The sequence below is a fragment of the Centroberyx gerrardi genome, chromosome 8, assembly GCF_048128805.1.
Source record: "Centroberyx gerrardi isolate f3 chromosome 8, fCenGer3.hap1.cur.20231027, whole genome shotgun sequence".
NCBI classification, from domain to species: domain Eukaryota; kingdom Metazoa; phylum Chordata; class Actinopteri; order Beryciformes; family Berycidae; genus Centroberyx; species Centroberyx gerrardi.
Genome location: NC_136004.1, coordinates 31,210,485 through 31,227,438, shown reverse-complemented (window position 1 = coordinate 31,227,438; position 16,954 = coordinate 31,210,485). Strand labels below are relative to the sequence as shown.

The window sequence follows — 16,954 nt, the reverse complement described above, 5'->3', positions numbered from 1 at the left end:
GTCATCAGGTGTGCGTTTCCAAAAAACAGAAAAAAGGAACCAAAATTTCTGCTCTGACTGGTCGTTACCAGCAAGTCAAACTGAAAACAGCTGGGCATGTCAAAGATGCTGAATCGTGCCTCCAGAGTACGGTGGCTGGCAAGTCCCAAAACGCACCAGCAAAATATTTTCTCACCCAACTTGATTTCGAAAAAAACCACAGCCAGCATTTAGCAGCACTGAGAACAACCACCCTGACAACAACAACACAAAGCCTCAAGCATGTCGCAGCCTACGCCACAAAAAAACCCACAAAAGAAGAACCTCAAGGCTAATTCTGACAAGTTGGAATAAAAAAACTGGCATCTGTCTAGAGGCTGGGGCGCTCATGTCACTCATACAGACTCCTGTTGTAGGAGTATGTCGGTGTCGTGCGTGTGATACAAGGAATTCACTTTGGTTTTTTCAAGTGAGATCCTGATGAATTAGAAACAGAACAACTGGTTTTGTGACGAGGGCAGGAAACCACATCACTGGTCTGCGGGCTGCAGTAGCTGATGGATTTCGAAATGCTGCCTCCACTTTCACTATCTGAGCAGCCAACGTTGTTTTTAGAGCAGAACAGAGTCAATGGTAATTAAACACATCAGTCAAACTCACACCCAAAAAGCTTGTTTCCCATGTGATAATCAGTCAGAGATCACATTACTCACATGTGATCTCACCTCAAAACTTGATAGAAAAACTACAAATGTCTTGAGTCCAGTTTCCAGTCCACTTTATTTTGACTCGGACTTGTCTTGGTCTCTCGGCCACTATTGGATGTTGACTCAACTTTAAAAAGAAGGGTAATTTTATTGATGCTTGGTTTGTTTTCCCCCAGCACTACAGTAAATTTAGGGGATTTCAACATGCATATGCAATGGTCCTCACACTGCAGACAGATCTACATCTCTGTTCATCCTTAAATGTTGTCTTCTCCTGGTCTTAAAGGCTGTGTTACAGTTATCTTTTACAGTTATACAATTTTCTGAACTTATCTGACTGTTCTAGCGTTTTAGAGTGAAATGAACAATGAATGCCTCGACCTGCTTCTCCATCATGTCCACATTAGCCTACTCATGCTCGTTTCTCAAAATGTTCTCATGTGTAAATATCTTCTGAAAGCACCAACAGTCCCCAAAATATTGTGATACTATCAAAATCGAGAAATTGGGTAAGAAATATTGTAATATTTGATTTTGTCAATATCGCTCTCTCCACCACTTTGGATCTGGTCTTGGATTTGACTCAGACTCAGCTAAGGTGGTCTTGACTGCAGCCTTTCTACCAACCATGCAAACCTCTGCTTTAGAGTATACTAATGACACTTGAAAAGGATGTTGGAGCAGCTTATTTCTGCTTGCAGGAGGCTCTGTCTACAGCACCGATTAGCTCCGTGTTTATACTCCCTGCTGTCAGCAGTCTGGTGTCCAAACAGGTCAGGAAAACATGCTTAGTGCCCGGTGGAAAACACAGCAATAACAGTTATAAAGCGCAAATATTGCATGACTGTGTCATTATCCGATTAATGCATAACAACAGGAGACAGTTTGGAGCATACTTGCATAACCTGTTTACAGTCTACTGGGTCACAAGTAAGTGGCAATAGCGGCTCCAGGCAGACATACGGCCTTCTGGCCTCGGTTACCCGGCACACGAAGACATGAGACTAAAGTGGCAACGCCGACTTCCAGCGGGATAACACTGCATGATATGGTATCGAAATTTACACAGCAGTTCCCACTGATAACCCACTTAGGAATATTTTAGTAAATCCCAGTTCTAGCGCCTTGGAAGGGTAAGAGCTGATTTGCATGGCAGGAGTTTTGCAAAAAGGTTGGTAGCAATGGCAACTGAGCAGCTGAGAGGCAAATATCCAAACATAGCTAGCTATAATGTCAAAAGTGACAACCACGTAACGTTATAAGGGCCCGTCCAGAGGAAGTTTGGCCCGCCTCTCGCCAGCTGTCACACCTGACAGCGAGGTAAATGTGACCCCGCACACATATATCACTATCCGGTAGATGTTTAAAGCAAGTTTCGGCGTTTAAAACCACGCCGAAAAGGTATTGGCCGGTTAACGGTCCGGCGGGCTCGAGCCAGGCACGGGGCTGGATTTGTTTGGCTAGCGGCTGCAGAGCGCACGCCGTCTGGGCTCGCCGTGTCGGACGGCTCGGGGGGGGGGACTAAAGCAGGCGGATTTAACACGGAAATTTAACCCAAGACAACCGGGACAACCACTCCCCAGCACGGACACAAGCTCAAAAATCACGTTACCTGCATTCGGGGGCGGTAGAAGAAGATTTGGTGACGGAATTAGTAGAGACATGCAGACACGGCTGTTGAACCCGTTTAGACCCTGAACGTCTCGGAAACAGAAGGAAGAACAACAAACATGGCTTCCGCTCGTGTCCGTCTACACGCTCCCCTCCCTCCTCCCTCCCCGCGCGCACGTCACCCCAAAGTTTTATCAAATGATTTTTAACGTTAATTAAAACACAAACTCGAATACATTGTTCGCGCGTGGCCCTAATAATTTTACGCAAATTTGCATGTCATCTTTCTTTTTTTTTTATCGTCATATTTTATCACTTGTCAGTTGTTTTATTACTGTGCAACTAAACTAAACTTAAATATTTCAAAACATAACGTCACGTCATCAAATGAGATCTTTACATATAAACACGTAGGTTAGAATACAAATTGCATTTTAATATCCCTAAGTAACTTATTAAGCTTGTTTGCATTGTTTCCTTGATTTTCATAGGGATTTGTGTTCTCTCTCTAAACCTAACAATTCGTTGTACCGCACTGACTTTGACACTGACTAAACATTCACTGTCCTAAGTGTGAATAATTCCTTCTTTGAATCTCACTTAGCTACTGTTTATTTTGTTGGAACGTGACGCCATTCAAAAGTATAAACAATTTATATTTCCTTGCATATCGACAAAGATGCCTACACCGAACAACATCATTTTATAATTTTTCAGAATAGCTCGGATCCACTGAAAAATTCGGCATACAACTGATCCACCAAGTAGCTTTTTATTTCAACAAAATCTCAACTTTTTGAATTGGCTGATACTGCTCGCTGCCGCCCGCACTGTGTATTTTGCTGGAATAAGATTGTGGAAATAACGGGCGAACCATTTCTAAAAGTTGAACTTTTACCGAAATAACTACTGCTTGGTGTATGGGATGTATGCCGAATTGAAGAGTGGACCCTAACAATTCCTTACATTCTTAAGCATTGTTATACGATATTTGTACGTTTGCCGATAAGCAAGGCCACATTAGATTGACTGTTTTTTAGTGAAATGTAGCGTAATGTTCTCTCCATACAAGAGACCCTGATTTCAGGCGGAACTGTTTTTACCTTTCGTTGTTTTCACACGGACCAACGGTATTAATTTGCAAACATGGCAACTTGCACGAGGACTGTGTTGAAAGGTCAGTCCCATTTTGTCTAATTTATTTTCTTCAGAGTGACAGTAAAGATGCAGGTCACATCGTTGCTAAGAGACGTGCATGTCGGCGCTTCGTGGCTTCTACTCTGCTTGTCAGACACGACGAAACGGTTAAATTAACGGTAGAGCCGGTTAGCTGGCTAGCTGTGCCTCAGCAAGCTCTCTTGTATGGTAACAGTGTCACACGCCAAACTCCGTTGTTAAATCTGTCAGTTTAATGTTGCCTTTCTTATTGACAAATTGCACACCTGGGGCAACAAGACTTAAGACCTTTTCTGAAATGCTAGGACCCACTCTTTAATTCGGCAAAGATCCCATATACTAAGCAGCTGGTACTTAAATAAAATGTCACTTTTTACGATCGGTTCCCCCAGTCGCCTTCAAACAAAATACACCGTGGTGGGCGGTGGCGAACAGCGTGAACGAGCTCTTAAAGGTTGGCATTTGATGTAAATAAAGTATTGCTTGGTGGATCATTTGTATGCCGATTTGAAGAGTGGCAAATAATGATTTAGAAAAGGTTTTAAGTCATGTTCTATGCATGTATTCCACACACACACATTCTCACACACAATAGAAGTTACCCAACTGACAGGTAATTAAATGACAAATTGGATAAGTTAACATTGACACAGGCTTGAAGGCTTGCAGCAGATTTGCCTCCATAGGCAAACATGAGCAAATTAGTCAAATCTTTTGCAAATAGGCCAAACGTTCACTGCAATCTGCTACAGTTAGGTAGGGATCAGCTCCAAAACATGCTGCTCTCTGTATGGGAGAGAACATAATGTTAAACACCATGCAGAAATCTGGCAATTTAATGTTTACTTCACTGTAAAACATGCATAAGTCTGTCTCTAAATCATTATGGTCACTCTAAGTCCAATCCACCAATCAGCGCTTATTTAAATCAGGTTAAAACTGCTTCACAATGTTTGCTACCACCTCTCACAGCATCTTTTGGTGGAATAAACAGGTACTTCTTGGTGGATTGGATTTATGCTAAATTGAAGTGTGGAAAAAGTCTGAAGTTTTGGCATGCAGTTTGATGTTTGATGTTCTCTCCTGCAGAAAGAGAGAACAGCATCTGTCAGTGTGGTCGTCATCCTTATCCTGTGTCTGTTTGTTTTCATTTCATATTCAACCCCCCCCCCACCCCCCACCCCCTCCTCCAGTGTTAGGCTGTCAGAGGCAGCTACTGAACGCTGGTGCTGTGCCCAGGAATCTGCCTGTCAGGACCTTTGCAGCCGTCAAGTGAGTTGACCAAGCCTCCGTTTACTAAAGCTAGAGCTGGGCGATACGGTTGAAATCAGCATCACGATCATATAGGGCTGGGCGATAATTCCATATTATCGTTTATCGTCTTTCAGTGGAATCGTATCGTGATGAGTTGGTGATTTTGGGATATCAAGACACACAATTCTGCTGTCTGAACTGATGATGACAAGCTAATTTTATTTAAAAACTCTCACAAAATGAGGTATAGTAGGAATATTGTTTGAAAACTTGAAAAGTTTCGGTTTAATCGGATGAACATTGATTTGATTGTTAAACATGTGATTTTGCATACGTGAGATATTGATTTCTCACATATCGCCCAGCCCTACGATCATGAGGATCATCGTAATCATCTGTTTTTCTCAGTTAAACTTTTCCCTTGTCGTTTCCCCCCGCTGTCAGGGCGCAGAAGAAAGACAAGAAAGAGGAAGCGCCGAAGGAGGTGAAGAGAGAGAGGAGGGTCATCGATGACAAAGACAGACACAAGCCCTACGGCAAGACGGCCTGGGCGCCGGTGGACGACGTGTACGTCAGGCGGTTCTATCCCAGGACGACGTACGGCGCGGCGGACGCCATCGAGCTGCTGAAGAGCTTCCAGGCGCTGGACTTCACTCCCCTCCATCAGCCCGTCTACATCGACCTGAGGCTGGACATGAAGCTGGAGAAGAAGGTAATCGCATCAACGCCACAGAGCTGTAGTTCTCCAGCTAAAGAAATTTGAGGTGATGCTTGTTATCCGTGGAAGCCATATGTGGTTAAAACTGGACTCTGGACTTTACTCCACCCACCCTGAATTTAATTTTGAATCGGTCTCCGTGTGTTCGTTCTTTCGTTCACACAATATCTCACGCTGTTCGAGTTTTGATAAAAAGTTTTGATGAAAGTTGGGGGAATGATGCCACATCGTTCTTTCATCCCTCCATGTGTCACGCAATATCTCAGACTCCAGTCATCCCATTTTGACAAAAACTCTGGGACGCAGCGTATCTCACCGCTCTGTTCCAGCATTTTCAAAATTACACTGATTGGCCCAAGGGGGGGGGGGGGGGGGGCGCTACAAAACAAAGGTGATGTACTTGTCACTGATTGGCCCAGAGGCGGTCTGCATCATTCTCAGGGGACGACATGTTTTAGCAGCTTTGACTAGAAGAGGATGGCTTCGAAATTCTGGGTGCGAAATGAACACCGGTTAAATGCTGACAGATAAAAAAGTACGTTGTCAAGTGTTTTTGGCCATTTTGGTCGTTAATTGTCAACCTTTGTTGGTTCTGCTCTCAAACAATATTCTGGATGGTAAAATATTTATTTGCTTGTAGATGAATCCATTCTCCATTTTGAACAATGGGTGAAATAGGCTGGTAGTTTGGCAGGTAGCCAGCCGTCACTGGGAGGCCTCATTCTCTTCTAAACATCATGATTGGCTGGTTAAACTGTCTGGTGAGTTTAGGATGGACCAGCCGCTGTCCAGTGGGTGGAAAAGTTTTTCTTCCTAAATTCTGGATCACAGCGCTGTAAGCAGAACTCAGGGAGGAGATTTGAACTCGACTGAGGGGAAAACAGGTCTCGCTCACCAAAATGGGGGCTGTAACCACTTGTGCGTCTTGAAAATCACCAGCCACTGTCACTATTTAGCAGCCGGCTAGACTCTCAGAATAGGACAGGACGTCCTGATAAAAGCTGATCAGCTGCCAAAGTGTCTGGTGGAGAGTCAGTTACCAGTCAAACTTGCTTAACAGTTATCATTTGGCAGCAGTTGGCTGATGGTAATTTCCCACCCTGGCTGTAACCATCACATCACACCTCGCCTCTGCAAACCTGCGGGATATTTTGCTACTTTGCATTTCAACATGAGCAGTTTTGATTAATTGGCTAAATACAGCAGCAAAGAATAAAAACCTCAGCAGCCGGTTTGTTTCCCGAGCTCGGATCACAGCGTTCCTCTGACAGCCGCACGTTCCACATGAGAGAGACCGGCTCGCCTCCCAGACCGGTCTCTCTCTCTCCGCTGTGTGTGCAGAACACACCGCCGTGCCTCCATGCTCAGTATGCAAAACCGATGTTGCGATGCATAATGAATTAAGAACACTCCTGGGAAATGAAAAATTAAACCGGTGGCGGAATAAATTTAATACTTGATTAAACGAGCTCGGTCTAGCCATGTATGAGTGACATGCCTAAGATTGTGGATGTGTTTTTTTGTTTTTTTTTATATCTTCATTCTTTATTTTTTATTTTTTTCCACCCAAATCTGTTCTCTTTTGTCTGCTGTTTATTGATAACTGGCTTCTCCCCTTGCAGAAAAGAGTGGACCCGTTCGTCAGCACGGTGCACCTGCTGCACCCCTTCAAGACAGAGCTGAACAAAGTTTTAGTTTTCACCGAGGTAATCTTGTTTTTTTTACCTCACCTTCCCTCCCTGTCGGCATCACTGAATTTTAATTTCATAGCCAATTGATTGTCGGTTTGTTGATGCATTGTTTTAATTACGTCTGGACGTCTTGCAGATGTGCAACGCCGACACCTTTTATTTGTCAGCTTGTCAGTCAGTATCTGTCTTCATCACGGAGACGTACCGGCAGATTCTGCTTAAAATTCCTGCCGAGCGGTGCGGGTCACGGGCCGTAACTCACACCTGCACGTTAACAACCGTAATGAACGACACCGGTTGGGTCTGCCGGACTCTTGACACGCCCCCATCAGACCTAAATGAGTAACGTCGTCTCTGCTTTTCTCTGCAGAATGCTAATCAAGCTCAAGTCGCCCAGGAGAACGGGGCCGTGTTTGTCGGAGGAGCGGAACTCGTACAGAAGGTGAGCTGCTGAACCAAGTTACACTGCGGTTAGGAAGTTTACTTTTTTCCCCCCAACATTTATTTTTCCAGGGAAGATTTGCTGAGAGTGCATGCTGTTTCTCAGCATCACCCTGCTTCAAATTCACACAGTTGAACACATTCAGACTGGGAGCTGCCCAGTACAACACAGTCTGATGCTGGTGGTGCAGTTCAAGTTCAAGTAGTTTATTGTCATATGCATTAAAAACATTCCAATGCAATGAAACACTTGTGCTCTGGCTACTCCCTGGATAAAATACTGCATGTCAATCTATACAATTATACAAATATACACTATACACACCATATCACCATATGCAGAAGTACATACAACACATATATTTGGGGGCTTTAAATGCCTTGTTCTAAGACACCTTGGTGATATAAGCTTTATTTATATAGCACTTTTCAAAAAGCAGTTTACAAAGTGCTTTACAAAGAAAAACAGACAAAAACAAATTCACAAATGTAAAATCAGTTAAAAGCCAAACCATAAAAAAGTAACTTGAAGAGCTTGTTTGGTGTTGAGGCAGAGGAGAGCGTCCAGATTTTGAGTTTGAATTAATTGGCTCTGCGACTCTCTCCATGACTCTACCCATTAGTGTTCGAGCCAGTTGTCTGTTTGCTTTGTCTTTCTGTAAATTTTAAGCATAATGAATGGTGCCACCCAGTGGCTGCCTGTGTTACCCAAGACAGTTAATAGGATAAATGCAACTAATGGAATCAGGAGAGATCGTAGTAGAAGAGACACAGTTCTCAGCCGTGTCGTAACATTTATTTAGATTTTGCTTGAATTTGCAAAGTTCTGTTTTTGTTTATTGAAATGTATGAAAGGTTGGCTTGAGTTGTATTTGCACCAAACACTCAACATCATCACACCTGTAGAGCCTTATCAAGTTCAAGACAGCAAACTGTGGGTAAATGGATTTGGTGCTGATCTGGGATTTCCACCATTAGACAATTAATGTTTTTAGTTATAACTGTTATGCTGCGTTCACATGCTGGTGGGAAGGTCCGACATCTGGGACTTCCAAGTCGGCTGCTAAACAGAACTGCACTCGCATACTATTTTGTGGGAAAATCAAAGACAAACGATAAACAAACATCAATGGAGGCTGCAGCTTTGCAAGTTGGAGAATTGTTCAGCATCGGTGGACGTTTGTGCTCTGAGTGCCTTCTAGTTTCTATAATTTCGCCCTTTGCCTGTGCATGTTTTCACTCTGTAAATCTTCAATACTGTATGTTCAGTTGTTATAACTACTTGTATCATCTCCAGTGCTCTCTGTCTCTGTCTAATTCTTATCTGCAGCTCATTCTCTGCTGCTGTGACGACCCAGTTCCCCACAGGAATCATGAAAGTTTAATCTGATCTGATCTCTTCTACTCCAGATCTTAGATGATGAGATATCAGCAGACTTCTATGTGGCGGTGCCAGATATGCTTCCTAAACTCGTGCCTCTGAAAAACAAACTGAGGAAGAAGTTTCCCAAGAGCAAGAGAGGTAAGCTGAAGGCCCTGTCCCTTTTTGTTTGTCAGCTACTGTGTTTGCCCCAGATTAAACTGACACTCTAAAAAACACTCTGAAAAACTAGGAGTTAATTAGTGATGATACGCATGTGTATAACACATGGATGCATGACACAAACCTCAGGAAAAGTCCAAACTATACACTCAAAAATCTGGGGCTTCATCTTGGATCTAAGGGAAGCCAATAAGTAAAAGTTATTAAGTAAAAGTTTATTTATATAGCACATTTCCACACAGGGAAACTCAATGTGCTTCACATAAAAACAAAACTTAAACATAGGACAACAGTACAAATTGTACAAATACACACACATATACTGTATATACATATAGTATATACAAAAAAAAAAAGAGCACCTTAGGGTTCCTGTCTAGAAACAATATTCCTGTAGGCTTCCTTGAAGAACCTGCATATGTTAGAGGTTTGTGGAAGTGCCTTCATGGTTCATGAACATGTTGTTGTGAAGAAGTTCCTCGAGGAACCTTCTGGGGTTCCCCAGTGGTTGGAATGTGAAAAACCCTAAAATTTTCCTCAAAGCCCTTTTACTTTTTAGGGTGCATCCTCTTCTCCTCATCCTAATCTCCCTTTCATCTGCAGCTCTTCTTGAAGAGGATTAAAGGATAAATCAGCTCAAATTGTGAAGCGTTGTTATGAATCAAAACCCAGTTTCATTCACAAATATAAAATCATTATTGTGTTATAGCAATCTGCGCAAAGTTAACTGTTTCTCTTATTTTATTTTCTAGCATTTTTGTATCTTGCATGATCACTGTAGGGTCACAGGAACATTTAGTTGCATCTGCTGTCAAGGTGCTGCGGCTTTGACTGTTTCCATCATTAGTATTGATCGCCTGTAATATTGGTGATCTAGCAACTGATGTCTATTCTACTGTTGCACTCAATGGAAGTCGTTCAGGATGACAAACACCGTAAATGCTTAAAACATAAATTTATTCATGACTAAAGACATCAGTGCTGTCTCTCTCTCTCTCTCTCACACTCTGTCTCTCTCTCTCTCCCTCTCTCACAGGTTCGGTCGGTGTGAACATTCCCAAGATGCTTCAGTTGTTTACGACGGGTCATGAGTACCTGGTGGAGAGCGACTGCTACATCCGAACCCAAATAGCCACGGTACGTCAGGCAGCGTCCGACAGTGTACAATACATCCTCCTGTCAACCAAACCGATTGAATGTAGCTTTTAAATGCACAAGGAAGAGGCATTTTGACGTGTGAAGTTTGAGTACAAGTCTTTACAGTGAAGAAAACAAACTGATGAAGCAGTACGAGGCGGCGGCGCGTTCCCAAAAGGAAGCGATAACACAAGACGGTCAAACGGGACAAAACCAGCAGAGTCTGAGGGAAACTCTGGGAAACGTCGGTTGTGTTTTAAACATTTTAAATCAACTTGAGCATCGTAGGTGACATTTCACATTGCCGAAGATCAAGGTCATTTTAAATCGGCAAAAATCATCAAGGGAATTTCCACCGGTGATGGCTTCAGTCCGTCGCCGGTCCCTGATGTATTCGTCCAATCATGATCCTTATACCCGACAGGCGTGTGTGACCTCACTTTAACAGCCGCTGCTTTCCTGAGTTTTGTCCAAACACATGACAGCCTGAGGATGAGGAACGTTTTTATTTTAAAATTGGGAGCCCTCAGTCGCCTTTCTACACACAAGGGAGTTACAGATTAATGAGTTTCTTCACATCCTTCTCTGATACACCAGAACATCTTCACATTTCACCAGAGGTTGTTGCAGTGGAGGGGCAGCCAGGAGCGGTTAAATGTTAAGTGTTTTGCTCAAGAAAACCTTAGACCATACTCCACACATACCATACACATACTCCACACAACGCATACATACGCTAACGCAAGTTCTTGACCTGTAACAGCGGTCTGCTTACATAGCACACACACACACACACACACACACACACACACACACACGTCCAGCAGCTTCATAAAGCTCTGTCCGAGGTAACGCTGCATTTACTTTTATACATTCTCAGAATCAGAACTTTTTTTTACTCGCCAAGTACAATGCACAAGGAATTTCTCTCGGTGCAGGTGTCAACATAAAATCTAATAATAATAAGAAAAATGTAAAGAATATATACAATAATAAAAAAAATAAAAAATGTGTGCAGTGCGTCATGTACAGATACCGAATGTGCAATGTTAAGTACAGTTACATTCAGTGGATCAGTGATATGTCTCCATCGCCATAGTGTTACATGATTGATTAGTTTATTGAAGTGTCATGCACACAAGCTGCCCGGCCCACATGGACTGACATGACACTATCACTTAGTTACATGGGTGTTCAACATAATAAAGGAAGAAGATTGAGGAAACTCAGATATCACACAAACAAAATATCCTGCCGTTTTTCCCTGTGAGCAAGTGAGCAATATGGAAGCTGCCCTTTGTAAAACACAAGTTTTTCATAATCATGTAGCCAAAGGAAATTCATAAAAACAGTCATTTTGCTATACAACACATTTCTTAGATCAACATCTGCCGGACAATAGAACATAAAATAAATCTCGTTATCTCTCCCAGTTTCTTACAAATGTTGGCTGACACATTTTACTATGCAAGAACACGAGAAACACACCTTTGCGTTGTTGCATGTGTTGCTGATGTGGAGTGTGTAACGTTGACAGATGTTGTGACTGATGTGGAGATCAAACCTGTGGCCTTCTGCTTACAGGACGCTCTCTCATCTCAAAGCACTGCAGCACAGTGTCAGATCAGAGGCTCCTTTAGGGGAATGAAATGTTTACACCATTGAACTGTATTGGCTGTCTGCACCAAAGCATATTCATAATATAAAAGGTGCCTAGTCACACTTTCTGAAATGCTCTGCGCAGCTTAATCTGCACTTTGAATTATTGTAGCTGCATAATATCGACAGAGTGCTCCCAACTATTATGCAAAATCAATAGAAAATATTTTTGCCTCACTGCAATTTTTTCGGTCGTTATGACCGCTGGCCAATTTCGGAAGTTCGAGGTGTTATTTGTTTAAATGATGAAAAAAGCGGATAAAAGAATCTATAGAGGTGACACAAATGAATCTGGAGGGACAAAAGATATTTTATTATAGCATTAAAATAAATGATTTGTCTGTAGGATTTGATGTGACTGTGACTGATGGTTGTCTTGTCTCTCTTCAGCTCGACATGCCGAATGAAAACATCTTCGCCAACCTGCAGACTGTCGTGACGGACGTGTGCTCCCACCGGCCCGCCAGCATGGGTTCGTCCTACACACTATCTATTTATTTATTTAGTAGTTTATTTGACAGGGACTGTGCAGTTAACATAATTACACTTCAGTTGAAATATAAAAGATGTTTGTAGCTAAACTGTCTGAAATGTCTTGTCTAGGCTAATAAAAAGGAGAGAGAACAGACTTTTCATGGTTTCTCATTGGTTGAGCTCAGAGCAGGAAGTTTTTTTTGATGGATTGCCAAATATCCTCTTTGACAGTTTTACCAGCTAAATAAGCTTTTTAGCATAGAGGAGCACACTGTTTGTTAATAGTTGTTTATTTGCCAAAGTGGCTGTTAGAGAGGAAAAGCTTTTAAGATTTGCCAGCATTTGTCTGATGGCTGGTTTTAATTTCCCTTCCTGGTTTTAGTATTGTTATGTGTTTAGACAGAAGAGCAGAGAGGAGACAGAATAGGGGAAACGCAGGAGAGAAAGCGTTTGGGATTTGATCCTCAGCCAGCAGGTTCATGTAGTTCCAGATTTGGGAATTTTATCAGAGGTTATTGACTGAAAAACCCCCCATGTTCTCATCCAAATGTTGCTGAAGAGAAGGGGTAAGAAGTGACTGACATGGGCAGGAGGGGATGCAGTTATTACCCCGTCCGGTAAATTAACAGCTGCCCAAGTAAATTTTGGTTTCAGATTCATTTTGGTGCTGTGATGCATGAAACTGGCCTTCAATTCCCGGGCCTTTCTCGTCAGTGTAGCTTTCAAAAAACAAGCTTTAATGCATTCAAACACTGAATGAAACTGTGCTATCATCATTGGCAGCGGATGGTTTCGGTCAGACGATCGTTGCTTCTTCCTGTGCCGACGCAAACTGAACGGAGGCAAAGTGAGAAGCGTAGCCTCCGCTATGTGTTGAGGAGGTGAACTGTTTGTAATCAGCTGTAAATTACATTTGCTTCACAACACAGGCGATAACAGGATGGGGGTGTAATGGTGAGCTAATGTAGCCTCATTAGGTTACACCCGAGTGAGAGACTTGAGCAACTGAAAAAGTAATTGATACTGAGCTCGCTAAATGAAATGTCACCGCTGAAGTAAACTGCAAACCTGTGGGAGACGCTCATTTAGGCTGCGTTCACATCAAGCAGGTTCTGAACAGTTAGTCAAACTCTGCAGTGTTTCCTCCTTTAGTTCAGTTCACCAGGTGAGAACAGTGACCTTTGAACTCTGGTGGCACCGAATAACGAGAGAGTCTCAGTCCTCTAACAAGAGAACTGCGGTGCGGTTCGTTAATCCAACCAACTACAGGAAACCACCCCAAAACGCAAGGGATTATGGGTAGAAGGAGACGGATGCAGGTTCCTCATGCTTGGAAAGCCGAGCAGAACAAAATGAAGTCTGGACTGATGCTCATATTCAGCTGCTTCTTCATGTGTTCTTAACTGGTATGAACACCACAGAAGAAGAGACAGACAAGTCCATCATATTAGATAAACTTAACTTCCTCCCTGCCGCCAAAATCTTTAACCTGCAGGATGACAGGCGACCAAACCTCTGTCCAATAAACGAGCGACTTGTGAGTCATGTGACTTTAGATTACAAGCTCTGGTTCGCCTGTAATCGGTCAGTGTGAACCTAAACGAACCAAATACAAAAATGTAACGTGAACTTTTCAACTCTGGTTTGGACCAAAGAAAACCAACTGTGTGTGTCATCGCTCTCATACTGAGCGCTTACAGCACCACGTACATTTTTAGCGCGGACGCCCCCCGGTGGGAGCGTGACCTCTGACCCCGGAGGTGTCGACGCCGCGCTCGGCCCGCTCAGCGCCGCAGGACGTCCTTCACGCCGCGGCGGCTGTTCGTTTGAAGCGGCTCGCTCCGTCCCTCGCTCGGGATTCGGCGGCGAAGCCACCCGGGCGTTTCTGAACTCTGTCAGCAAAGAGCCGCCTCTGATCCGGTGCCAGCGAGCGTCACGCGGCGGGTCGACTCCCAACGCCAGAGAGATGATTTAATTACCTCAGATCAGATGAGCTGAATATCTGGAATACTTTGTGTTTGCTTGAATTCGCTGCGTGAAAAGCAGGACTCAGTAATCCCTTAAAATAACCTTACATTTACATTAATTCACCCTTTAATTCATGAAAAATCAGACTCCTTACTTTCTAATTTAATGTAAAATTCAGGCAGAGAGAAACTTTCCCTTAATAACTCATTAATAACCTGTAAACCTGCATAAAAGGCATGAAAAATCCCTTAATTACTAGTGTCTCTGTAAATCCACCCATGAATAAATCCCTTAAAAACCCATGACACGAACTTTACTTTCTTAAAACGATGTTATTTTCAATGGATAATTTAATGTTTATGTAATTAAGGGCATTTCAGGGATCAAGTTAAGGGGTTTGGTGTCGCAGCGGGAGTCGTTTGAACGTCCTTGACACGTTTTTCTGTTCAGTCACAGTAATGCGTTTTCAGCAGAAGTTAATGGCTGCAGAATGGGCAGAATGAGAGGAAACTTTGCACATACTAATGCTAAAAACTGGAGGAAAAGAAAAAGAGTGGAAGAGCATTCTGTGTGGGTGAGAAGAAGAAGAAGAAGAAGAAGGAGAAGAAACCCTGGGGGGCTTATGAGAAGTTTTCATGCCAAAAGAAAAAGAAGGAAAAACGCTGACAAATAGAGACGATGGAGAAACAGGCAACAGAAACCAAATGACGACAAGGAGAATGAAACCAAAATAACAATATGCATGAATAAGTCATTAAGGGAAGTAAAATAATAAGTAGGGGAAATGGAATAAATTAAAATAGTCCAGATGCAGGGAGAGAACTGCTGTTTAACATCAGTTCCTGCAGACAGTCAGGCTTGTATAGAGATCAGGTTTCTGCTCGGCTGAGACTGATGTATCAGGGAGATAATTGGCCTTTTATTGAATATCGGATATTGATCAGTCAGTGTTTTCCACCTCCGACATGATGCAGGTTCCTCCCTGAACACAGCTACATGAAAACTGCAATGACATTTTTTTTCTTTGCTTGTTTTATTTCTTCGTTTAATTGTTCGGTAAAGTTTTTTCTTTTTTTTGTAAATTAATTCTTGATTTAAAGGCAGTAATGTCTCCCAGAGTTTCTGTACCATTGAATTGGGGTGGTGGGTCACTCTGCCTTAAAGGAATAGTTCACCCAAAAATGAAAATTCAGTCGTTATCTACTCAACCCCATGCCAGTAGAAAATCGGGTAAAGTTTCTTAGTCCATACTGCAGCTGAAGTCTGTAGCAGTCTTCTCCAAAACAACTGAAGTAGCTGGAGACCTGTCTTCAGACTTCAAAAAAATAACGGGAAATAACCATAAAATGTCTCCATGCAGCTCTCACAGGATAATCCAAGTCTCTGGAAGCCAACAGATCCCAAAGTGACTTGAAAAGACATTTACACCATTATTTAGCTGAAATCAACACTGTTATTTCAAAATATGTCACGTGTGCAGCACCCCGGCCTCGATTAGCTCCAATTAGCAGAAACAAGACTTCCGGTTTGGCCGTTTAGCCTTCAAAATAAAAGCGTGAGATTTTGAATAGGTAGAAATACTGTTTTAAACCAATTCCTTTGTATTTAATCATCAAATTCAGTCAGTCAGCACCCATATTAATGTTATGATGGTATGATAGATTTGTACGGGTCAAATTTCATCACAGTCACTGAAATTATGTGAAGATACTGTATGTTTACTAAACTTATCTGGATGTTACTGACTATTCTGTTTCTCCTTCTCTTCCTCCTCCTCCTCCTCCTCCTTCTCTCCCTCCTCCTCCTCCTCCTCTTCCTCCACCTCAGGTCATTTCATCGAGCGGGCCGTCATCTCCAGTCAGACCAGTGAATCTCTGTGGTTCAAAAGCGAAGAAGTTTTGTCCAAACCAGAGGAGGAGAAGGAAGAATGAGCTCACACTTTCATATTGAAGATGTGTTCATGTATATAATCGCCGTGTTGAATAAAATATTGTACCGAGTTTGGTTTGAGTTCTTCTGAGCAGAGTTTCCTATCAGTGTAAAAGGAGGATGAATTAAATCAAATTAAATGAAAAATTAAATGTCTTAAATCTATTAGAGGTCTTATTTTATTCACTGTGTAATGACGGGTTGCTTAGATGCATACAGTCAGACAGGTTAGTAGAACAATCTGCATCCTGTCAGCTTTACTAAACACAGTTGGACTTCATGTCACTTAATTAATTTGCTGTTCTTTTTCTTATTCTGCCCATTTATAGATTGAGAAGTTTGATTAGCTGTTCAGTCAGAAACAGGCTGGTTTCGACCGCTTTGATTCTTTACTTTTGGTTTTTTAAATTGATCTTCAGTTCTATTCCAGGCAGCATGGAAAAGGTCTTGAAAAAGCTTTCTGAAACCTGCAGATAACCTGCAAAATGTCTTTAATATAAAGCCTCAAAAGTCCTTGAATACTGCTGAAAACAGGCTTGAATTCAGTTTTAGTCTTAAAAATGTCCTTGTTTCTGTGTCTGCTGTGTTTCTGCTGTGAATCAATATTGTTCTAGAGACAATGTTGGTCTTGTATTCAGGTGTAACTCGCATTTTAAAAACTCTTATA

General features: G+C 42.4%; 1 protein-coding gene across 1 annotated transcript; it reads left to right on the top strand.

The window, feature by feature from the left end:
• Positions 1-3,442: 3,442 nt before the first annotated feature.
• On the top strand, positions 3,443-16,358 carry mrpl1 (mitochondrial ribosomal protein L1). Its single transcript, XM_071923850.2, has 9 exons — positions 3,443-3,474; positions 4,667-4,745; positions 5,172-5,439; positions 7,068-7,151; positions 7,507-7,578; positions 8,988-9,099; positions 10,157-10,257; positions 12,307-12,388; positions 16,186-16,358. The coding sequence occupies exons 1-9, from the start codon at positions 3,444-3,446 to the stop codon at positions 16,287-16,289; spliced, it is 933 nt and encodes a 310-aa protein (XP_071779951.1). The 5' UTR covers position 3,443; the 3' UTR covers positions 16,290-16,358.
• The last annotated feature ends 596 nt before the right edge of the window (positions 16,359-16,954 follow it).